The 24,774-nt window shown below is 43.1% G+C and overlaps 1 protein-coding gene across 10 annotated transcripts; it reads right to left on the reverse strand.

Moving 5' to 3' along the window:
- Window positions 1–3,823: 3,823 nt before the first annotated feature.
- LOC143816829 (heterogeneous nuclear ribonucleoprotein C) lies at window positions 3,824–23,787 on the reverse strand. Of its 10 annotated transcripts, none has more exons than XM_077297747.1 (10): window positions 23,505–23,765; window positions 13,994–14,528; window positions 13,392–13,503; window positions 9,711–9,986; window positions 9,323–9,401; window positions 8,341–8,388; window positions 8,125–8,258; window positions 6,838–6,948; window positions 5,620–5,756; window positions 3,824–4,311 (listed from the first exon to the last, which is right to left on the reverse strand). In XM_077297747.1, exons 3-10 carry the CDS (start codon window positions 13,396–13,398, stop codon window positions 4,231–4,233), a joined length of 873 nt encoding a protein of 290 aa, XP_077153862.1. In that variant the 5' UTR covers window positions 13,399–13,503; window positions 13,994–14,528; window positions 23,505–23,765; the 3' UTR covers window positions 3,824–4,230. The 10 variants fall into 10 exon arrangements, with proteins under 10 accessions (XP_077153862.1, XP_077153854.1, XP_077153829.1 ...); XM_077297739.1 differs by having other exon boundaries at window positions 13,994–14,023; window positions 23,505–23,763; XM_077297714.1 differs by having other exon boundaries at window positions 8,101–8,258; window positions 13,994–14,023; window positions 23,505–23,763.
- Between the last annotated feature and the right edge of the window lie 987 nt (window positions 23,788–24,774).

The raw sequence follows: 24,774 nt of genomic DNA on the forward strand, positions 1-24,774 counted from the left end.
CATACTCACCTTCGCGTCCCCCGCCGTCCGCTTCCCACACTGACTGAGCGCCGGCCGTAAAGTGAAAGCACAGCACAGCGGTGACGTCACCGCTCTGCTGTTAGGGCCGGCATTCAGTCAGTGCAGGAAGCGGACGCGAAGGTGAGTATGTACTGTTTTTTTTTTTACATTTTACACTGGTAACCAGGGTAAACATCGGGTTACTAAGCGCAGCACTGCGCTTAGTAACCCGATGTTTACCCTGGTTACCCGGGGACCTCGGCATCGTTGGTTGCTGGAGAGCGGTCTGTGTGACAGCTCTCCAGCAACCACACATCGACGCTGCAGCGATCGGCATCGTTGTCGATATCGCTGCAGCGTCGCTTAATGTGACGGTACCTTAAGACCTAAGACTACCATGAAACACTTGTCAAACAATAGTTTTATTGCTGTTTTTACAGACTCCATTTTAAACGACTGGACCCATAAGAACTTATTCAGGCCTTTAAGATTGATGATAGTACAAAAGGAATTGTCTGGCTTTTTAATCAAGAAGAGGGGGGAATAAAACCCCTTACCTCTAAGGGTACGTGTCCACGATCAGGATGGCCGGCGGTTTCGTCGGAGCGGCAAACCTGCCCAGCGCTAAGCCCCGCCCCCTTCTGGGACACGATGATGCCGGATGTGTTCATTGCACACATCCGGGATCATCGCACCCCACGCATAGGGCCCTGTTATTCCTTGCGGCAGATCAGCATCGCTGCAATGAACACGGACATGCTGTGATCTTAAAAGACACGCAGCATGTCTGGAGTCGCAGGGCCGACGGATGCATGTTACCACGCATAGTGGAGACGGGATTTCATAAAATCCCCTCCACTATGCTGGAACATCTGGACGCTGCGTGTTTGACGCTGCGGCCCCACGCAGCATCAAACACGCAGCGTTTCCTGAACGTGGACACATACCCTTAGTGCTTCAGGAACTTCCACCAATACACCCTTTTGTTGAAGTTCCAGAACCTCAGACTCTAATGCCAGCTGTTCTGCAGGTGAAGAACATATAGGTGGTAACAAATTTATCCCAAGGAATTTGCTGAAAATCAAACTTTAGTCCCGATTTAATAGTGTTTAGGACCCATGGGCTACAGGAAATTTTAAGCCAAGCCGGATAGATGGCCAAAAGCCTGCCTCCCACCCAGTCCGGCAGTCATTGTGGCTTTCTGTTGTCCCGAAAGGAGTTGAACATGTAACCTCTTTCTTTCTATTGGTGTCATATCTAGACCTTTCTCTATTAGTTCTTGCACGGTCAAACCATCTTCTATTAGTACCCCATCTGTAGGCGGGTCTTCCTAAGTAAGGGAAACTTTTGCCATCACCTGCTTTCTCCAATAGTTCATCTTGAACTGACCAGAACAAATGCACCCCCTCACACGGAATACTGCAGTTTTGATCTCGCCTGCATGTCCCCTGGCCAACATTAGCTAATTGGCTCTACGAGCAGCATTCGAAAGGGCCGCTGATTTGGCTGCCAGCTTCACCGAATCTGCAGATGCATCAGAAAGGTAAGCTGCTGCTCCTTGAACCATAGAAAGGAGAAAATCTCATTTCAGAGTCTTGTTTTTAAGCTGATCCTCTAAACCAGGGGTCCCCAACTCCAGTCCTCAAGGCCCACCAACAGGTCGTTTTCAGGATTTCCCTAGTCTTGCCCAGGTGATAATTGCATCACCTGTGCAATACAAAGGAAATCCTGAAAACATGATCTGTTGGTGGGCCTTGAGGACTGGAGTTTGGGAACACTGCTCTAAACTGTCCAACCACACCATCATAGACCGTGCTGGACAGGTGGCTGCAATTGACAGCCTGAGAGCTCCTGCTGACGTTTCCCAAGCCCCTTTAAGGAACATATCAGCGCTCCTGTCCAGCGGGTCCTTTAAAGATCCCAAATCCTCAAATGGTAGAGAGGATTTCTTGGAAGCTTTGGGGCTTTATCCCATGCTGAAGAGCAGCTTCCTCAAAAGGATATTTCCTTTTAAACGATGGCGGAAGAGCCTTTCCTCTCAGGTTTTTTCCCCATTCTCGTAGAATCAGGAAGTTCACCTTTTTAACCACTGGAAAACATCTACGAGATTTCCGGTCTAGACCTTTAAACATAACATCCTGCATAGATTTCTCCGACGGGGTTTCTTCAATTCCCATAGTATTTACCGCCTTGACCAGGCGGTCTATTCGTTCAAAAGAAAAACATGAATGACCAGACTCAGTCTCTGAAGATGAAGAAAAAAAGAATCTGATCTTAGCTCCCCTGAATCACTGTCCTCAATTGAAATCGGAGATCTGGGCTCTCTTCAACTAATCTCCCTCTCCTGGGAAAGGGATTTGGACGAACCTGACTTCCTGCCTGACCATCTGTCTCAGGCTGGTAAAGTCTGGCGTCTCCTCCGCTATCAAATGCTGAATACAGGGTCCACAAAGCTTCTTTATGTGGCTGTCCGGTAAAGGAACTCCACATTCAGCACATTCTCCATGTTTAGTCTTAGTGGACCGTTTCTTTCCCTGATAAATAAGGAGAGAGGGAACATAAGGGGAGACACATATCACCAAGTGAACTTTCTCAGATCACTTACCCCTAGAAGGTAACCGAGTGGTACTGTAGCCTGCGGGGGGTCCTTCACAGTCGGTGCATCATCCTGACAGCTTGATGATCTTCCAGGCTTAAGTTTCTGACTGGTCCTCTCTCTTTCCGGGTGACTACTGCCACTGGACCTTTGCTGGATAGTCGACACTTGGGGCTCCTCCAATGAATGACACTGCTTCTCCGGAGATTGCTGCAGCGCCTGGGACTCCATCTCCAAATGGATAAGAAGCATGCAGTAGCCCCTAGGGATTTTTTAAATAGCCTGGTCGCGCTTAGGTACCTCCCCTAGTCTATCTTCACCTTTCTCCATAAGGTATGTCTGTAGGGTCCCCTGTCAGGGACAGGAAACCAACTGATGCGGGAGAGAGGTGCCGCCCTTTTATCTCTGTAGGTTTCCTGTCCCTGAAGGGCGGATCCCCTCTCTCGTTAGTGCTGTCATGGCGATTGAATAATGTTCAAGAACGTTTTTCGTACGTCGCATCCTGCACTTTGGAGTGCGCATGCGGAGATCTCTAGCTCCTCCCAGGCACTTTAGAAAGGGCAGCGGATGCGTTGAAAAACTGCATCCGCTGCCCACGTTGTGCCAAATTTTAACAACTTCCGTCGGTACGTTGCGCCGACGCTTTGCAACAGCCCCGTACCGACGAAAGTGTGAAAGAAGCCTAAGGGTTTCATCTTGAGGGTTCCCCATCAAGGACAGGAAACCAACCGATGCGGAGAGAGGAACCGCCCTTTTTATCTTGAAGGTTTCCTGTCCTTGAAGTGCAGATCCCCTCTCGTGGTGCCATCATGGGTGATGGAAAAAGGTATGTTTGTTAATATAGCCGTTAAGCAAGGTAGTACTTATTCATCTAAAACTTGGCTTATGAAAGCAGCTGCTTTACTGCCAAGAGCAGGTTTTGCCTGCTGGAAAAATGCAAGGTGAATATCACAACAAGAGGATATCCTACAATAGAATAATATTCAGCTGCTCACAGGTAAGCAATAAAATTAGTGTATACCAGCTTACTAATGCTGCAGTTCAGGTTGATCACAGCACATTTATTTTTATTTCTGCACAAGACACTTTCTCCAGAACAGCATTTCCATACAGCTAAAGCTTAGTTTGGTTGCATACAGATTGGTCAAGTTACAAAAAACAAACCCAGAAGTAAGCATTTTTTGTACAAGTCTTTCTGCATGTTTCTTCTATTTATAGACAAGACTATTACGTTATAAAAACAAAGTTTATTTCTAAAGAAATGTAATTTTTCATTTCAAATTTTACACCAACTTCAACTGTAGCAACACAATGCTAAGAACATTGTCAAAGGTATAGCATAGTGGATATGTTTTATCATGAATAAAAAAAACTAAAATGACAGGATCTAAAATTAAAAAGAAAAAACCCAGGGGAAAAAACAAACAAACTAGTAGAGACCGCAAGACAACAATGTAAAAACAATACAGTTTTATTCTACAAGTCGCAAATAGGTATCAAAATGAAAAGGAGGCAAAGGAAATGCAGAGTGCATAATAAACAGGCTTGAAGAGCTGGTGGAACGACTGATGGTACAGGGTGAAGCTATGAATCAACTATACACAACAGGCTGAAGAGTTCATCGGGGACGGCACTTAAGATTCTTCCTCATTTACGCTGTCCCCTTCATCTTCTCCTTCTTCTGTTTCTTTGTCACCATCTTTTATTTCTTCAAGCTTATAAAAACAAAGAAATACATTTTAGTTTAACAGCTCAGCTTGAGAGAACCATGATGCAAGTGTGGTAAGGTTAAAGTCTCAAAAAATGTTCAAAATCCAAATAACCACAGCAACTTATCTGTCTGGATTTTATGCTCTATAAACATAAGGATGAATGACCTCGGGGAGATCAAAACATCCAACACCGCGGAGACACCATCACGTGTTTCTCAACGCAAGCAATGAATAGCCAGGTCTTTCACCGGGAAGGAACAACCACGGGAAGGGCAGCATCCAATAAAGGAAAACCACCTATGCCAAAACATGGTATCCATCCACAGACAACTTATCTGTCTGGATTTTATTCTCAACAGGACACATATAAGGAAGGCAAAATGTTTTTTTAAATAGAGATACTAGAAAAAGTGTAGACAAGTGGAAAACTAGACAAGTGGAACATTAGAGGGGTTGTCCACTACTAGCCCCTTGTCAATCTGAATGTTTGCCCCCATTAAAAATACCAATACTTACATGTGGGGCAGGTGCTTTTTCAGCAGTGTCAGCACTTTTCCCAGGGCTCACATGAGGTTGTTACGTCACGCATGCCTTGTACCCACTTAATTTCACTGTCCCTGCCTTCTGACAAATTGATTATCAAGAGTAAGTCAGAAACGCTGCAGCCCTGACTTCATGTTGGAGTTCTCCAAAGGAGGAGACCATGAAGCCAGTGCTGATTGGGTGCAGGGCTCACGTGATGTAACAACGTCACATGGGCACTGGGAACGCAGTATAGGCGTTTATATTTTAACAGGCCAAGCACTCAGATTGAGAAGGAGTAGTCCTAGTAGTTGACAACCCATTTAAGTTATTACAAGTAATAGTTAACTTAAAATGCTACAGGGGTTGCAAAGTGTTGCTAATCTGTCAAGATCTATATTCCAAGACAGGATTTCTGTAATTTGCTACAGCACAAATTCAGCAAAAAACAGTGGCCTTTGACAATCTTTTCATCCATTCAAGGCCATTATAAAATACAAAAAAACCCCCTTCATTTACTGGCCCCTCCACATCAGTCTGCTTCTTGATGACAGCACGAGAGGCCAGGGGATTTCAGAGCAAGGATGAGCAAAGAACAAGACAGGTGATGTGAGAGTGAATTTCCAATGTTTATTATACTCTTTAGAGACCTCAGAATAATGACGGACATGTAATTCATTCCTATATCAGATTTTCCAGGGAAAATCCATGTAAACAGTAAAATTTGAATTGTTTGAGCCACTTGTCTATTGTAACTATAATTGGTAGTTGCTAGAGATAAGTGCTTACCGTGTCTTCTCCCTGATCATCATCATCCAGCAGGTCTCCCTCTTCTCCAGATTCACCAGCTTCCTCCGCCACCATTTTCACAACTGTTTCTTCTTTCTTTACAGAGCTGCTACTCTGATCATCATCTAGTTTGGTCTCTGTAGTAGGAAAGGTTTTCAGTCACACTGCTGCACAGTAGCAAACATTCTGCTTTTAACCAGTTAACCCCTTCATGACATGTTTTGAACAGATGACATGTGCCCGCAACAGACAGGTGGAATCGTGATCCACCCGTGGCTATTAACCCGTTAAATGCCGCTGTCAAACTGACAGCGGCATTTAACGTGCAGCTTCCGACACGTGATAGTGGGTCACCGATGGGTTGTCATGACAACCAGAGATCTTCTACAGACCTCTATGGTTGTCATTGCCAGCTTGCTATGATCGCCACCCGGTGGTCAGCGCTCATAGCAAGTCAGCAATTCTGCTACATACAGGTGATCTGTTCATTGTCTATATGTAGCAGAGCCAATCGGGTTATGGCAGCATGCCAAGAGTGGAAAAAAAAAATGGTTAAAAATATTAATAAAAAAGTTAAACACTTTTTGCTTCATTCAAAACAAAATAGATAAAAAAAAAAAAAAACATTTGTCGTTCAGAACCGTCCAATCAATAAAAAAAAAATCTAACCTGATTGCACCAAAAGTGTATCAAAAACTTCAGCTCAGTGCTAAAAAAAAAATAAGCCCTCACCCAACCAGAGATCATGAAAAATGGAGACACTACGGGTCTCGGAAAATGCTGTAATTTTCTTTTTTTAACAAAATTTGGATTTATTTAAAAGAGCCTATACACGTTTGCTGTCTATGCACTTGTAATGTCCTGGAGAATAATAATGGCAGGTCAGTTTTAGCATTTGGTGAACATGGTAAAAAAAAAAAATCCCCCCAAAAAACGTTGTGGAATTGCACTTTTTTTTGCAATTTCACCGCATTTGCAATTTTTTCCCCGTTTGAGTACACGATATGGTAAAACCAATGGTGTTTGAAAGGACAACTTGTCTCGCAAAAAACAAGCCCTCACGTGGCCATATTGATGGAAAAAAATAAAAGTTATGGCTTTGGAAAGCAGGCGAGTGAAAAACAAATGCAAAAATGAAAAATAGCTGTCTTGAAGGGGTTAAAATAAGACATTTTCACATTTCAAGTCCCATTGTCCTCGATAGAGACAAATGCTTACCTTGTTTTGACTGCTCACTCTCAATACGTTCCAAACTTTCCAGAAGAGAATCCACCCTCTGCTTTATCTGACTGAGCTCCTTTTTAATGGTCTGTAGATCATCTCCCTTCACTGTAAAAAAGGTTATTTGTTAGAAATACATAGGGAAGTAGTGATATTTCTCTTTAGGTACCTACGGGCATATTTCATTGATACAGCAGTTACTTTTCAGACTTTTAAAGGTGCTCCAAATGTAAAACATACCTCATTTGGTATGAAATGTCAATTAGCTAACTCACTTCCATTACACCATCAGAAAGTGGCAGGAGTTTGAGCATACCATTAGTGCAGAAACAACTTATGTATAATAAAAAAAAAAAGTTGCAAAATTCATAACATTCATCCACTGCTGAGTAGTTGTTTTTTTTACCAGGGATCCATAAAGCTTTCCATAGTGCTGCACCTACCCTTATTTGCCATCTGTGCACTCTACATTCTGACAGTGATTTAAGACCAACTTCACAAACCAGGCTCTCCAATAACTTGGTACTGAACCAGTGCTACTGAATTAGTTCTCCTGGACTACTGATTAAAAGGTTTTCCTCATCCTGACTCATTCCCCCACTATGCCTTTATCTCAAACTTCTTGCATCCTAATGCATTTAATGGTGCTTGAAAGACTGGTTCACATAGCTTTTGCAACTATTCGTTTATTGAAAACAATCCGGTTGAACCAGTGTCCAAATAAAAGTACATTTTAACTTGGGTATCAACATACATTTCTAGCTCCAGAAAACCGAGTACTGACTTCTATCAACTGAATTGATAACTAGTTTTTATAGGGCTGCAATGTCTGATTTTGTGAGATGTGCAACCTAAATTAAAGGGGTTCTCTCACTAACAAGGTACATTTTAATCAATAAGTCTTGGATTAATAATAGGTTCCACAATTGGAAGAGTTTAAAACAATAATAAAAAAAAAAAATGTTCCGGTGCTGAGAATCTTATAAATGACCCCTTGCCATGTACGGTGTAATGACTAACCATACAGGGACATTGTCTGATCATTCCTCTCCTGCCCAGGAGATGTGGTACTATCAGACAACCATTACACAGTACACAGCACAGTCCAATTGTGTAAATTATTGCAAGATCTATTGATTAATATGAACTTTAAAATTAACTGTTTGTGGGTAAACCCCTTTAAGGGCTGCTGAATAGAATGACGCTGATTGAAAACCAAAAAAGTTTTGTTCACAAAATCATTAAAAATTCAGTGCTCACATCTAGTAGACTTTGAAGACCCACCACGCTGACCACTCTTTGAGTGGAATTCTCTCTTCAAACGACGGGAAACATTTCCGGAAACTCTCTGACGTTTTGAAGGTACAACAGCTCGGGCTATTGGGGGTGGTGGTGGTGGCACACGGGCTGCAGTATAGCTGTAATAATAGGCAGTAGTCAAATTTCCTGTACATGGTTACATCTGCAAAGCTTTCATTCTAATAGAGGTTATTCACATACGTGTCATAATAGTCCCGGTGAAAATCATAGTCCAAATCAAAGGAAGACCTAAAAAGACAAAAGCACAGTTTGAAAAAAAAAAAGTGAAGCTTTATTTAGGATTAAACACTGTCACACTTCTGCACAGTTGTCATGTTCTCCCCACCACACTCGAAATATACTGTTATGGAACGTAGATTGTTCTCAATGGGGACAGTGATAATGCCGGTAAAAAAGATCTATGCAGTGATGGCGCTAAATAAGCAAGAAAGTTCTTACATTTTGTTTGAGCCGAAACACGTTCATATAGAACTATTCATTTTTTTAATTTTTTTTAAAGGTATTTAAAATGTTATTCAGGGAAGGAAATTGAGCAGAGCAAAGTATGTGATCTTTTCCACACCAGCAGTATGTTTCAAACCAGAGAAGATGGAACTAGGATACTAACAAATACTTTTTTTCTTCTGTCAGACATGATCGGCATTTCTAAAATACTCAAGCAGATATCTAAAATTGTTTTAAGCACTCTATTGGCTCCCATAAGCAGCAAAGTTTTTTTTTTTTTTTTTTTTAAACCTCTTGTAGCCTTAATTTAAAAAAAAAAAAAAAACAAAAAAAAAACTTACAACTCCATTATCTTATAAGGGTTTACCACTTTTTTTTATTTTGAAAACCATTCAAGAATTGAGGGGAAAAAAAAATAAAAAATACAGCACAATTCATGACACAACACTACCCCCCTCTACTGGGAATGCTCAGTTAATACGGTATGTGACAGTTGTAGCCAGTCACTGCAGAGGTCACTGATTGCACTTTGTTACAGAGGTAACAACTCTGCATAACCAATCACATGGCAACAAATGCAAGTTAGGAAAGGTACAACAGTGTTTTGGGAACAGGAAACTAATGTTTTCTTCTTAAATACCATGCTCGGCCACTTATACCACAACTTTTTAAAGGGGTTGTAGAACACTGAAGCTTCCTTTGCCCATATATAACTCACCCATACATATCAGCTGCTGATCTCTTGATCCCTCCTCCTTTTCCTCTGTTCACTTTGGGCTCAGCAGCCAAGTTGATATCTGAAAGAGTGAAACAAAAAACAAACACCACTCTATAATGCGCTCATCGCAATGGTCAAAGTTTACTTAAAATAAAATTATATATTTACGGAAAATATGCCTCGGAGCTCAAAACCAAATGAAATTCCAGTTTGGCTGTTATACAAGATTCCAGTTTCAAAGCCATAAGAGACATTCACAAAAATAGACAATGTTTTACAAATATGTTAAAAATGTCAACCAAAGTCCTATTAAATGGCTTTGGAGAAAAAGAAAAGAAGAAAAAAAAAAAAAAAAAAAAAAAAAAAAAAAACTTTTCCAGTCACTCACCCAGGACCTGCCCAGCTATCATTCGTCCATCCTCCCCTGCTACAGCAGTACGGGCAGTGCGTTCATTGTTGTATTGCACAAATGCAAAGCCCTTGTGTACGGAGCAGCCCACAATCTTGCCATATTTAGAAAAGATTGCTTCTACATCTCCTTTCTTCACCACTAATGTGTTTAGGTTCCCAATAAATACTCTGGAGTTCATAGAGCGAGGGTCTGTTTTATTAGTGACATTGCTCGCCATGTCTCTACTACTATCTACAGTAGCAATTTGGAACCCTAGAAAAAAAAAATAGAAACTATTTAAAATACAAATTCGTTAACAAGAAACTTTATAAAAAATAACTGCTGCATTTTGAAGGCACATTAACCTAATAAGATTAAGAATCATCTCGTGTGAAAACCTAGTTTGTGTTCAACAAGTTTTACCTACAGATAGATGTGGGGGCAAAATTAGTATTTACACTGTAATTATATGTGTGCCTATGTGCAGCATTATGCCATGTGGCAAACACCACACACCGTTTACAGCAGTTTAGCAGCAAATACAGGCGATTCACTTGTTGTGAAACAGGGTGCTGTTTCTTTTTGCCAGTAGCGGTTAAAATCGAATACTATATGTACGGGCACCCTAACAGCCAGAACACAGGGTGTATCTATTAAAACAAAAGCACTCAGGGTCACTAAGCTAATTTATCAACATTGTGGAAAATCTCTGCCAAATATGAAACTGCTAATAGAAGAAATGATGTGATGCAAATATATTCAGAGCATCACAAAGTGTTAAAAATCAGGTGGTGGCATGTTGTACACTTCCTATTCAATGAATTTGTTTTGTACCAAAAGCAAGAGTTGATTCGAGATTTTTTTCTGCTTCTCGTGTTTCAGGCCAAAAAAAAAAAAACCTGACAAAAGTTATCAACTTGGTCTGAGTCCAATGTAAAGTAACTCAGATAAAAAGGTGGGACCTACAACCTAATTCATATAAGACCGAAGTCTGTCAAAACCACTGTCATCAGCAGGATAGCACCAGTCTAATGTGTACAGGGAGGGATGCCCCCACCTTCCCCTTATAGTTATCAAGGAGAGAAGGCTCAGTCCTGTTGGATTCTTATGGGAGCTAAGCTATCATAAGGATTCTGGCAGCGGATCTTGGAGAACACAGTAGCACTAAGGAAAGAGCCTGTGTATATCTATAACAGTCCACTAATCTAATGTGTATGAGGGTCTTAACATCAATGGGCTGTTAAAAGGGGTGGTCTTTTGAACAAAGCGCATTTGTTCTAATGCAAATCTCCACAATTAGATGTAATAAAAAGAAAAAGTTTCATTGCTGATATCTTATAAATGTGCCCCTGCTGTGTGACTAGAGGAACATGGTCTGATCAAACATTTTCTGGGAAGGGGAGGAAACAAAAGAGTACACCGACAGGACAGCAAAGGGTCACGGCTCCTGCTTTGTGGGAGATTAAAAACATTTTAAACAGGAAGGGAACTGTTGTCACAAAGTAGCAGCTGTGATCCCGTGCTGTAATGTCTGTATACCCTTTCTACTTCTTCCGCTGCACAGGAGCCGTGATATGATCAGACCATGTTCCTGAACGGTCAGACACAGCCGTTTCACAGTAGGAGCATATTTATAAGATTATCTCGGCACAGCAACTTTTAACTCATTTGTGAAACCTATTCCAAGATCTATCCATTAAAATGAACTTTAATCACAGGAAAAACCCTTTTAAAAATATTCAAAATGTGTTATGACACAGTTGGGCATAAATTCTCAGTTTAACGAATAATTGATCAGAACTCCAATGTTTTAGGGCAGTTATATGGTACAATGGGGAACATATAAAAAGGTCTAAGAGTAACCAATTTAATTTTTATTAAATAAATCAATAGTACACAAGAAAATAAGCAACTAATGTATATTATCAGATTTGCTTCTTTCTCTGCCAAAAACTGATCAGCAACCAAACTTCTCAATTCGGAGGTAAAGTGCGTATTCAGTGAAGACATTTCCCATTACCGAGAAAGAATCTTATACATAGCAACTACCATCTATGCAAAAGGAGAAGAGAGTGGAGCTCTACCTCTAACTCCTCTCCTCCACAGAAAATCTAATTAGCAGCCATCATCTCTCAGTAATGGGAGTGTCATCGCTGAATACAGATTTTTTTTTTATCCAAGAATTGAGTATATTGATGGATTGACCAATTTTGACAGAAAGAAGATTTCTCCGATAAGATACACTAAAGTTGCTTATTTTCATGTGTACAATTTTTTTTATTAAACAAAAATTAAAACAATTGCTACTCCGAATGAGTGGCATCATGCAAGGGCACCTTTCTCCTGGTCAGAATGTGAAATCTCCATTAAGGTTGAAGAAGCCACTAACAGGCCAATAAAGCAAACTTGTATGCCTATTTCTGCCTATGGGCCAGAGATTCTTCTGATCAGTGGTGCCAAGCAATACTACCAAAACAAAAACCTACCCCTAAAAACATTAGTCTTTATTAATAATCACGGACAATACCGTGATTATTAATAAAGACTGTTTTTAGGGGTAGGTTTTTGTTTTGGTAGTATTGTTGGTATACTCCCCTACAGTGAATTGTTATGATCAGTGGTGCCAAGCAGCAGAACGGCTGCAGGAAGACCCACTATGTCCATAAACAAGGCATGTTACATTGCAGCACATTAGGTGGGCCTTTTAACCCATTCTCCTGATAAGACTATTCCATGATCTTGTGCTGGCCATACACATTAGACAGTGGTCACCCCCACCATTTAGCAAAGTAGTAGTCACTGAAAAAACCTTTGCTGGCACCGATTATCAAAGGGAAGAAATGCTCTTTCATGAAAAACCTTTGCTTGCAAACACATTAGTACATCCCTTGAATCCATAAACCTTTATTGAATGTTTATGGCCAGTGAAAGATGTGGAATACTTCAGCTCTCTGAAAACCTTTAGGCTGCACACTCATATCCATGTATGGACAGCAATACCCATAACCATGTCTCCCAAGACTTCGTTCAGGTGAAGAGACCTATGGATAGTCCAGGTTTTGCAGCCTATACATGGTTGTGCAAATGCAGCCTTAGGCCGGATTAATACAACCATGTGTCATGGTCTGAGTAAGGACAAGCCACAGGTCTGACAAACTCATGAGCCTCCAAGACTTATATGAAGTTGTTGAGTTCAGGGCAGGAGTTCCTCAGCTGGTCCATGCTTGGATAGCGACAAATGGCTGTGAGAGTCCAGCCTAAGTCTGGATAGTGACTTTAGCAGCAACATACGTCACATCCAAATAACACAATAATATACGTGAACATAGTTGTGTTGCTCACAAGTTGCAGTAACTATGATGCATGTGCAGGTTGCACAAAAATAAAAAAAAAAGTTTGCGAGTTACAACATGAACATATTCAATTACATTATGGTGTGATGTAGCTGTGGCAAAGTAATTTTTGGTTGTGTATTGTCACCAAAGTCACTATTTAGTACTAGCTTTATAGCACATTCTAATGTCCTCAGAGTTGCTCAGCAATTACAGACAAAACTTTTTACAACTATGGAATAAGATGTATGAGCAAGTCTGAGGCAAATAAAGTAAAGGGCCTTGGTTAACAGTAACATGTCATTGATGTACATTTTTTTTTACCTTAGTAAACAACCAGTCTTACCAGGCATCAGTAGATTAACTTGTCAGTGGTCTTTCTCCGTTCTCTGCTGCAGATTGTCAGCGGTTGGGCAAAAAGGTATGGGAGGTGGAGTGGGGAGGGGCAGGGAAAGGGCCTAAATGAAGGGACATTAACTGCAACTGTCAAAAATGCCACTGCCCACAACGGTAATGCACAGTAGGAAAACATCACAAGTGTTCCAACAGCATTACTAAAACTTTACCAAGGCTTGAAAATATTTAAGTTTTAGCTGCATAAAGTAAAACGTACAACAAAGCAAGAAAAATTGTAACATCTACACATTATAACTGGGAGAAATTTAAATAGTTTAGCACAAAAATTGTAGATTAAGCATAATTAAAAATTATAGACTCCTTCCCAATCCAACCCCCACCATGAAAAATTTAAAAAAAAATAAAAAAAATAAAAATAAAAATTAACAGTGAAAAAAAAAATTAGCATCTGTACCAATATAAATACACACAGTTTATATAAAAACTATAAAAAAATTAGAAATACAGCAATGTTAAAAAGGAGACCAGTAAGGTAGGAAAAATCTTGAAAAAAAAAAAACAATTTAAAAACACAGGAAATGCGAGACTTACTGTAGTTGGCGTTTCAAAAAAAATTCTTCGCTGTGAAAAAAAAAGGAAAAAAAATTATGAAAATAATCCAAATCAGGGAAAAAAAATTGTAGAGAATTTCAGTAAAAAGTCCACTTAAAAATACTAGCAATTCTTAAAAATGATTTTCTTGTAAACCGTCACTTGTCAACATGATTAGGTAATATACCCCAAAAATACTGCATTGAAGGGATGGGAAGGGGAGGGTTGGGGGTAGGCAGGTGAAAGGTTGTTCTGAGCACTTAGGTGCAGCATTCTGTTCTTCTGTATTATATAAAAAGTTTAAATTCATAATAGCAGCAAATATTGGAGAAGTGGTAAGATTAATTTTCCCCCAAGTCTCCCAATGGGATGGTGCTTGAGCACTTCAGGCTATTGAAAGCACCTGAACTACTACATGTGCACTTCTCTATTGGCAATAAGGAGAAACAAGGGGAGTGGAACATATTTAAGTTCTTTCAGAACAGGTCAGGGAAGGTAGAGGGGAATTTGGAGAACTGCTGCTCAGATCTCTGTCCTGTGAAAAGGAGAATGGGAGAATAGTTTAGATTCAGGGGAATTGGAATAAGGAATACTTTAGGGGGTAGAAAGGAAAAAAAAAAAAATAATAAAATCAACATGTAGCACTGCCTCTATCCAAACATACATAAAGAACACAAACTAATTAGAGCACATACCAAATAATGATTTACAAGTATACAAAAACAATGACCCTACTGAGATTCAAGAGTGACAAGACAGGCATTTCATCCTTATGGTAAAGAAAAAAAAAAGCCAACACAAGAACATGTTTCTTGGAGACCACGTGGGTTACATCTGCCCATAAGAGAAAGAATAAATCCCTAATTGTTGGACTTTTATACTATTTTCTTTCAAAAGTCTAAAAGGAAAGCTTAGATTTGTTTAATTACAAAGGATGACGCACAAAGCACCAGTAAGGACTCTAACCAGAGTCAGCCGAGTATTGTCAGGTCATATTTAGCAATTTGTTCTAGGGTGGTAAACGACAGCACCCCTAATGAATATGCAACAGATCGCATTTTAGGGATGCAGTCAAAAATCCTGACAGGTAAAATTAAAGGGCCACTGTCACCCCCTCCAGCCGTTATAAACTAAAAGAGCCACCTTGTGCAGCAGTAATGCTGCAGTCTAACAAGGTGGCTCTTTTAGTTTTTGATTAAGTTATTAACTCAATAAAGCGTTTTAAAATTGGCCACAAATACCAGATATTGTACCAGGAGGCGGTCCGAATCGTCCTGTATGAATCTCCCAACTGCCGTCACTCTTCTCTTCAGGGGCGATGGTTGCCGCCCCCTTCGCGCTGTTGCTTCTTAAATCCGGCGCCTGCGCTGTGCGTGCCTGCCTGGGGCAGGCGCAGTCTTCATTGTCAGTCACAGCTCAGACGCCGGGTGCCTGACTGCGCCTGTGCGGGCAGTGCGGCCGCCCTGTTACTGAATCCCCGCACTGTGTTATTCATTATGCACAGTGCGGGGCTGGCATTCCTGGGCATGCGCACTGCGCTGTTCAGGCGCTCCCCCATCTCTGACGCTCCCCCGCCTTCCGGCATTGTTATTTGCACCTGCCCCAGGCAGGCACGCACAGCGCAGGCGCCGGTTTTCAAGAAGTAACAGTGCGAAGTGGGCGGCAACCATCGCCCCTGAAGACAAGAGTGACGGCAGTTGGGAGATTCATAGAGGACGATTCGGACCGCCTCCCGGTACAATATCTGGTCTTTGTGGCCAATTTTTAAAACGCTTTATTGAGGTAATAACTTAATCAAAAACTAAAAGAGCCACCTTGTTAGACTGCAGCATTACTGCTGCACAATGTGGCTCTTTTAGTTTATAACGGCTGGGGGGGGGGGGGGGGGGGGGGGGGAGGTGACAGTGGCCCTTTAAATGGAAGGTGTCACAATGAACGTTTATTAACAGTCAACTGGATAGTATTAATATCTGATTGCTTTAAGGCCTACACACTAAGGCTATGTGCACAGGTCAGCATTTCTACCAGAAATTTTCCTGACAAAAACCAGACATTTCTGCCAGAAATCTGCATGCATTTTTTTTCACGGTTTTTGACGTGTTTTTTCCAAATGCATACAATTGCAGGAAAAACGCGGAAAATCCGCAAAATTAATGAACATGCTGTTTTTCTTTTTTTTAACCACGATGTTTTTTTGTGGAAAAAAAACGCACCATGTGCACAAAATATGCAGAATGCATTCTAAATGATTGCATGCATAATGCATGCATTTTTTTATGTTTTTATCGCGAAAAAACCTGAACGTGTGCACATACCCCAAAACTGCCCGCAGACTTGTGAATCCATGCACTGCGTGCTGCGAGGACTCTGGTGCCAGCACTAGGCAAATGACCGCAAGTATGACCGCAAGTATGATTTGTATACATGTAGACGTGTCAACTGGATGGGCACGGTATCGCTCAATGTAAATGGATGGAGCAAGACCAGATACAATCTACTCAGAATGTGACCAGAAGTACCGAATGTAAAAATCACATGACATGTGACACGTGTCACATGACCGCCCACTCCAGAGAATCCTCAGGATGCGAGGACTCAAGGCTACAGTGACAACGTGACTGCAGACTATTATGCCAAGGCCGGACACCCCCCCTTTAAGCTCCAATGATCAATAGGACAGTGGAATTTTTACCCCATGGTTTCTCCTCAATGACAGTAAGGCCAAGTTCATGCAATAAGTATTTGACATGCTTTTAATGTTTCACATTTTCTACAAAGTGAACCTGTCAGCAGTATTTTGACAAGTAAACTATAGACTGTCAGATTGGTAGTGTCAAACGGACTAAAATAATACCTGGGGTGCAGAAATCTGTCTTGTGGTTCTTCTGTAATCAGTGTTAGAAGTTTTCAGCTAATGATATACTTGTGCATCAAGGACAGAATCAGCAGGCAGAGTTTCAGCTTCCTGCTCTGAGCCAAAGAAACCAAGGAAAGACTAGCCCACAAGCTGCCCTGAAGCACAGTCTCGCTCTATGATGAGGATTATGTTTGTGCTTCTGGGGCCTGTAGGCAGGTCTTTCCTTGGTTTCTCTGACTTAAGGTACCTTCACACTAAACGATATCGCTAGCGATCCGTGACGTTGCAGCGTCCTGGCTAGCGATATCGTTGAGTTTGACAGGCAGCAGCGATCAGGATCCTGCTGTGATATCGCTGGTCGTTTAAGAAAGTTCAGAACTTTATTTGGTCGTCAGATCGCCGTGTATCGTTGTGTTTGTTAGCAAAAGCAACGATACCAGCGATATTTTACACTGGTAACCAGGGTAAACATCGGGTTGCTAAGCGCAGGGCCGCACTTAGTAACCCGATGTTTACCCTGGTTACCATCGTAAAAGTAAAAAAACAAACAAACAGTACATACTCACCTTCTGATGTCTGTCACACGTCCCTCGCCGTCCGCTTCCTGCACTGTCTGAGCGCCGGCCGTAAAGTAAAAGCAGAGCACAGCGGTGACGTCACCGCTCTGCTGTTAGGGCCGGCACTCAGTCAGTGCAGGGAAGCGGACGCGAATGTGAGTATGTACTGTTTGTTATTTTACATTTTACACTGGTAACCACGGCATCGTTGGTCGCTGGAGAGCGGTCTGTGTGACAGCTCTCCAGCGACCACACAGCGACGCTGCAGCGATCGGCATCGTTGTCTGTATCGCTGCAGCGTCGCTTAATGTGAAGGTACCTTTAGAGCAGTAAGATAAGACTGCCTACAGTCCTGCCCCAAAGCAAGAGAATCTCATTAACCCCAACAAATCAGTTTAACACTGCCAACCTGACAGTCTGTAGTTTACTTAGCAAAACCCTGCTGAGCGAATAGCTTTAAATTAACTACATTTGAGTTATTTTAATTGCATTTTGTGTTTGTTTAGGTCATGTTGTAGATAAAGCTTTTGTTTTGGATATGTCCGATTTCTTGTATTTGATAAAAGTATTGATCAAGTCATGTGCGGATTATGGTGCTTTCACAATGCGTTTCTGCAACAGTTCAGTGGCCCCGTCGAAGTTTAAGTCCAAACCCCTTGCAAATTGGGGTTTGAACATATGTGAAGACGGGGTCATAGACAGTAATGGTGATGGCAGAGCAAACATGCACTGACACGCATCATTTTTTGGGAGCGTACGCCTACAGGAAGTGGACACAAGATGCAGTCTACGTCATCTGAGTGTCCTCTTGTAGGTGTACACTCACGAAAATTATGCACAGCAGAGAACACGTTCGCTCCATCATCACCATTACAGTCTATGGCCCCATCAGCGCATACGACTGACCATAAAAGTCTGAAGGGCCACTAAACAAGTGCAGAAACGCAATGTGAAAGCATACATATGTTTTTAGGGTATTTCTGCTATGGAAGTGTAATAAAACTGCATATGCACTTTAACTAAATTTTCTTCACTTCATTTAAGTTTATGGGAAAATTTGCAATTAAAAACACATTAGGGCAAGAGAAATCAACAGGTTGCAAATTTCAAAATGCATTGCAGTTCAGGTTTTGTAGTGAAAAAAAATAAGGAAAATGGGCATGAGACTTCCATAAATCCCATACGGTTCCAGAAAAGTGAAAGATGCTGTGTTTTTTGGTACGGTACATAAGCAGCACCAAAAACGCATAAAATACTAATTGTGTGAACTGAGAGGTCCCACGCCAATTAGATTGTCAGCCAATACCGTTAAGGCCCTTAGACCTGGGGAGCATTCTTTCTGGTCCAAGGGCCACATTGTCAGATTGAATCGACCCCATAGCTTGTAATACATCATAAATATTTAATAGGTACCAATTTCAATTTAGTTTCCCACATATCTGGAGGATCTCTCCCATTTCCAGTCCAGAAAGGAAGAGACCATGGATACAGCTTTCTCCATTGTAGTTTATGGAAGATGCTGACAAAAGTTCAGTTTCCCAGAAACTACAGCGAATTAGGCAGTATACATACCTGTCCATTTTACTTCATATACCCCATACCTAGATGAAGACTTGGTCAAGGATGGGCCACACATGCACCATTAATAACCCATCCATACAGTGCTGTTTGACACTCTACTACCCAATGTGAAAAATACTTCCGACAAGCCACCAAATAGTTGGGAGCAACTCAAAAAAAAATTGTAAAGGTCTGTAATGGTATGTGGACACAGCATCTTTTAGCCACTATAATAGCTACATCGTTTTTGAAGCAAAAGATGCTTCAGGAAAATGCAGGCGGCGTTTTAGGCCTCTTTCACACTTCCGTCTTTCCGCTCCCGTCACAATCTGTCGTTTTTTGAGAATGCAGGATCCTGCAAAAAAACTTGCAGGATCCTGCATTTTCTCATAGACTTGTATTAGCGACGGATGGCCATCCGTTTCATCAGTCTTTCACTGGATCCTGCATAAAAAAACGGTCCGTTGGGCAGAGAAAACGTTCAGATGAACGTTTTTTCTGCACGTCGGAAAATCGGTCCACTGGCTACAATAGTAGCCTATGGGCGCAGGATGCGTCGCTGCCTGTGAAAAGCAGGAATCCAGCGACGGGTCCCGCCTTTTCAAAGAGCATGCGTGGAAGAATTTCCCGTCAGGGAAATTCGCTCTCTTTACTATTGATGCTGCCTATGCAGCATCAATAGTAACAACATATGTTAAAAAAAAAATAAATAAATCGCAATATTCTCACTTACCGGCGTTCCCGATGCTCCCGGCAGCTAGCGTTACTTCCTAGTAATACATTCTTCTCGCGAGATTTTGCAATGTATTACTAGGAACGCTAGCTGCCGGGAGCATCACTGCGCAGGAACGCCGGTAGGTGAGAATACTGTGATTTTTTTTTAACCTGTTTTGTGCGTTTTCGCTCGTTGTAATCAAAATAAACCTCCCTGCCCAAGAACGCGGTCCCTGAGAATCTGCCTGGGTGCCTGATAAAAGATCATCGAGGGCTACAAATGGCTCTGGGGCCTGAGGTTCCCCACCCCTGCCCTAACGTATCCAGACTCAGCCAGGAAGTGTGCACTTTTGGGTTCGGAGAGGTGGCAGTCAGCTATCTAATGTATATGACCAGCTTTTCACTACCCTTTTTACATGCCCCTAATTAGCTAAAGCATTGTACATACACAGACTATTGAACATAACTGAAGCCATTTCTGGCAATGCCACAGACTTAATGGAGGTGGTAAGCAATCAGGGCCATTTCTCCATTTATACAGAGTGATTCCCTTTTCTCAGGATAAGCAGGTCCCAGTGATCAGCAAGTTATTACCTTTCCACAGGGCTGAAGAGATTGACCAAACTTGGCATCAATGATATGGTTTTGACCCATTACTAATAATGCTACAACATCCCTGATGTCACAATAGTTTCTAGTTGTTTGGTTCGTGAATGGTGCTCAAATCAATGAAACTTCAGTAAAAAGTTTGAAAATCCATGTTCCATGCGATTTCTTCAAATCAAAACCTGAAGCAGTGTACACTCACATTGGGGTGAGGAGGGACTTGTGCAAGTTTCAGTATGACAGCTCTATACAAGCATTATACAAACATCTGTCAAGGGAAAAAATATATATTTCCAGTAGAAAAGTGCAACCGACCAGTGAGCCTTGTGTCAGCGGCAGATTTTAAACACAGACCTGGGAAACAGCACATGTGCTGGGAAATAGGAAAAGCAAGTATTGCTTTGTTTTATTTCTTTTCCCCCAAAAGAGTGCTCTTTTACAAAGGAGACCTCAGACAGGCAGTGCAGCAGGGCAGGAATGGGGCAGTGGGTCCCTCTTGACACCCTCACCATATGACAGCGGACTCATATGGGAGGGGGGCGACATTTATGAGCACAAAAAAGTGACTTGTCTGAAATGCAACTTATCCACCCTTACTCCCTAGCTCATTAATAAAGGGTTGTCTGTCCTGCAGTGGAAGAACCCTATACAGCTATAAATAAAACACATACAAGTCTGTCTATACTGTACCTTTGTATGGCATAATGAAAACACAGAAGAAAAAAAAAGGTGTCCTCCATCAGAGTCTTATTAGATAGTCCTCCCTTGAGGCAAAACTAACAGCTGTAGTACTTTTTTTATGTAACCAATTGCCAGCGTAGTCTTCAGTATTATTTCTTCATACATGGAAAATTTGCACAGTGCTGGATTTAAAGACACCCCCTCTCAATGCAAATCACACATTACAGCAGCAAGGAATGCTGGGAAATTTCAGCTCTGGCCTATAATGCAAGCTAGAGCTTAGAAACAAGATTAGCAGTGTAAAATAGACAGTTTAAATGGCACACAACATAGGCAGTCACAATCTTTATTTTTATATATTATTATTCACTATGTATTAAAAAAAAAAAAAAAAACACATTGCATTTGATACTATCCTGCCATCCATTATCAGGGGGTTGAGCCTAGCCTCACATTTGCCATTTGTAATCGGATGGGGAAAGAATGAGCCTAGCATCACAACCAGCGTCCCTAATCTGGGAGAGGAGGGGTGGGCCTAGCCTCACATACGCTGTCCACAATCAGAGATGGCACAGGGTAAGCCATACAAACGCTATCTGCAATCGGGGATAGGGTGCAGGCCGAGCAATATATACCCCATCCAAATTGGGAGAGGGGGTTAGGCCTAGCCTTATAAACATCGTTCGTAATCAAGGAGGGGGTGGAGGTGTCAGGCCTAGCCTTAGGGCCCCTTCACACTGGTCGATTCTGCTACGATTATGACGCATTTGCGTCATATTCGACATCGCAGTACGAGCTCGTAGCCAGCGGTCACACTCTACGATGTTAACGCTTTTTCTGACGTAGTTGCGATGTGAACGTCACGCGTCGCAATCGTACGCTACCCTTCACACCGCCATAGTCCTACGACTCCGAGTGTGACGTATTACCAGCATGGGCGTGCTAAAACGTCACGCCCAATCAGGAGACAGGTATGCGGAAGCCCAACCCACGTAGTCGCATTACGAGCTCGTATGACCGCCGTCACATACTACGATTTCGACCGCCACAGCGAGACATTTACGACGAAAGAAAGTTCTGCTCTTTCTTTCACATCGTACGATGCTGGGCTGCGTCGCAGATCGTAACGCCATGTCACACTTTGCAACCTCGGAACGAGGACGGATAAACGTCACAAATCGAACGCTCGTTCAGACTTTGATTGCACAGTGTGAAGGGGCCCTAATACACACTGTCTAATTGGGGGAGGGGGGGGGGGTCAAGTGCTATCATTACATATAAAGAAAATAAGGGCAGTGGTTTCCAACATCCGCCTTAAGTAAAGTCGAAAGATGATTTAATGATACAGAATAAAATAGTAAGAACAAATCCATGGCAACAAAAATAAGGAAGTGGGGTGGGGAACAGGAATTAAGGAAAAGTGTCAACGTGTTTCGTGCCTGGAGCTTAGGCTATGTTTCCACGTTCCGTTAAGGCAGCGCTTTGGACGCAGTAGATACCCGCTCCGTCCAAAGCGCTGCCGGCTTTTGTAGGGGCGGTGATTCCGCATGTGTTCATTGAATACATGCGGAATCACCACATCCAATACATAGGACGGTGCTATTTATCTGAGACTGAGCGTCTCCGCAAGATAAATAGACACGCTGCGGTCTACAAAGACGCGCCACATGTGCGTATACGCAGGTTTGCCACCTGCGTCATAAAATCCACTCCATTATGCTGTAACATCTGGCCGCAGTGTCCAATCCGCAGCAAATACACCACGTGGAAACCCACCCTTAGTCCAGACACCTGTCTTAGTTCCCATCTACACCCCCTCATTCTTATCACCATGGGCTCATTTTAATCTGCATCATTATAAGTAGGGTTTTAACTTTTTTTTTTTTAATCTCTGCCTGTTGCCCAGCTGCCCGCCTGGAGTCGGCACACTGTATACCTTTGATGGAGGCTTAAATTATCCACACTTGGTGGGCTGAACGTCCCCCACCGCCCAATATCATTACATATGCCATTAGAGGGGAGAAGTGAACAGGATGAGCCTTACATTTGCCATCTGCGAGGGGGATCAGGCTTGGCCTTATATGCACATCGTCTGTAATTTGGTGGTGTGCAGGGCTATCATTACATATGCCACCAGTAATAAAGGAAGGGGGCAGACCCTATCTTGAATACGCCGTCCATAGCTCGGGGGTGAGCAGGCCTTCATCAGATATTCCCTCCCTAATCAGGGTAAGGGGCACAGGACAAGCCTCACATATAGGCCAGCCGTAATAAGGGGGGGCACGATGGCCACTAGGCCTAGTATTACAGGCACACGCGCAGTCGCTAGTTACCTCAAGGCTCGGCGGGCGCCATATTCTAGCCACGACGCGTAATGGACGCCAGGCAGCCGCTCGCTCTGTGGTAAAGAGGTCAGAGCAGAGGCGCCATCCCGCCCACACATCCCCGCACCCTCACACGAGGCACCGTCGCTCTGACTTCCCCGCGGCCTTTGCACAGAGGCCATTTTCCGACACGTCTGGGCTCGATGACTCACCTCTTTCCGCCGCTCTCCTGGTCAGCAGCGCGGAGTCTCTGGCTTTAGCGAGTCGAGGACAACACGGCTAAAGGCTACGGATACAAGGAAACGAGCTGAGAACTAGCGGGAACCGTCTGCTGCTCTCTGCGCCTCTAGCACAAAATGGCGGCCACACAATCTCCTCGCCTGCACCGTTTAGTAAAGGAGAAAAAAATTGAGGACGTTATGAAAGACTAACGCGAACTCGAAAGCCAATTGGACAGGCGAATCGCCAGTCATAGGAAAAGGAAAATGGGTCCTCCAATAAAAAAATGAGGGGCGGGGCTTATCAGTAACGCGTCACTCTGGAACTAGAGCTGACCAATCATTCTTTCTAGCGCTCCCAGCCGCCCGGTGATGTCACCATGGTGCACGTTACTATGGCGCAGGCTGTAAGGGAGCGCATGTGGGGGAGGAGCAGTGCTTCTCATTGTGTGTGGCACGGAGGCTCACAGCACGTAGGAAGCCGGTGTAAAAGGCGGGAATTCTGGAGGAAATGTCCCACAGCTCTAATGCGGAGTCCAGTCACATGTCACACATGGAGGCAACCTGGGAATATTGGGGCTCATACGAATGGCCATGTGGTTAGACTGTACTGCTGCACTATAGCAATAGATGAATGCTGAGCTGCTCCACAAAGAGGTTTTTCCCTCAGAGTCTGTAAAACCCTGTAGCATAGAGCATGACACGGGCAGCCACATGTGTACGGGGTGGTCACAAGCGTACGGTGAGGGCTACGTGTGTGTGGCGAGGGCTACGTGTGTACGGCGAGGGCTACGTGTGTACGGCGAGGGCTACGTGTGTACGGCGAGGGCTACGTGTGTACGGCGAGGGCTACGTGTGTACGGCGAGGGCTACGTGTGTGCGGCGAGGGCTACGTGTGTGCGGCGAGGGCTACGTGTGTACGGCGAGGGCTACGTGTGTACGGCGAGGGCTACGTGTGTGCGGCGAGGGCTACGTGTGTACGGCGAGGGCTACGTGTGTACGGCGAGGGCTACGTGTGTATGGTGAGGGCTACGTGTGTATGGGGAGGGCTACGTGTGTACGGCGAGGGCTACGTGTGTACGGCGAGGGCTACGTGTGTACGGCGAGGGCTACGTGTGTGCGGCGAGGGCTACGTGTGTGCGGCGAGGGCTACGTGTGTACGGCGAGGGCTACGTGTGTACGGCGAGGGCTACGTGTGTACGGCGAGGGCTACGTGTGTACGGCGAGGGCTACGTGTGTACGGTGAGGGCTACGTGTGTACGGC

The sequence above is a fragment of the Ranitomeya variabilis genome, chromosome 1, assembly GCF_051348905.1.
Source record: "Ranitomeya variabilis isolate aRanVar5 chromosome 1, aRanVar5.hap1, whole genome shotgun sequence".
Taxonomy (NCBI): domain Eukaryota; kingdom Metazoa; phylum Chordata; class Amphibia; order Anura; family Dendrobatidae; genus Ranitomeya; species Ranitomeya variabilis.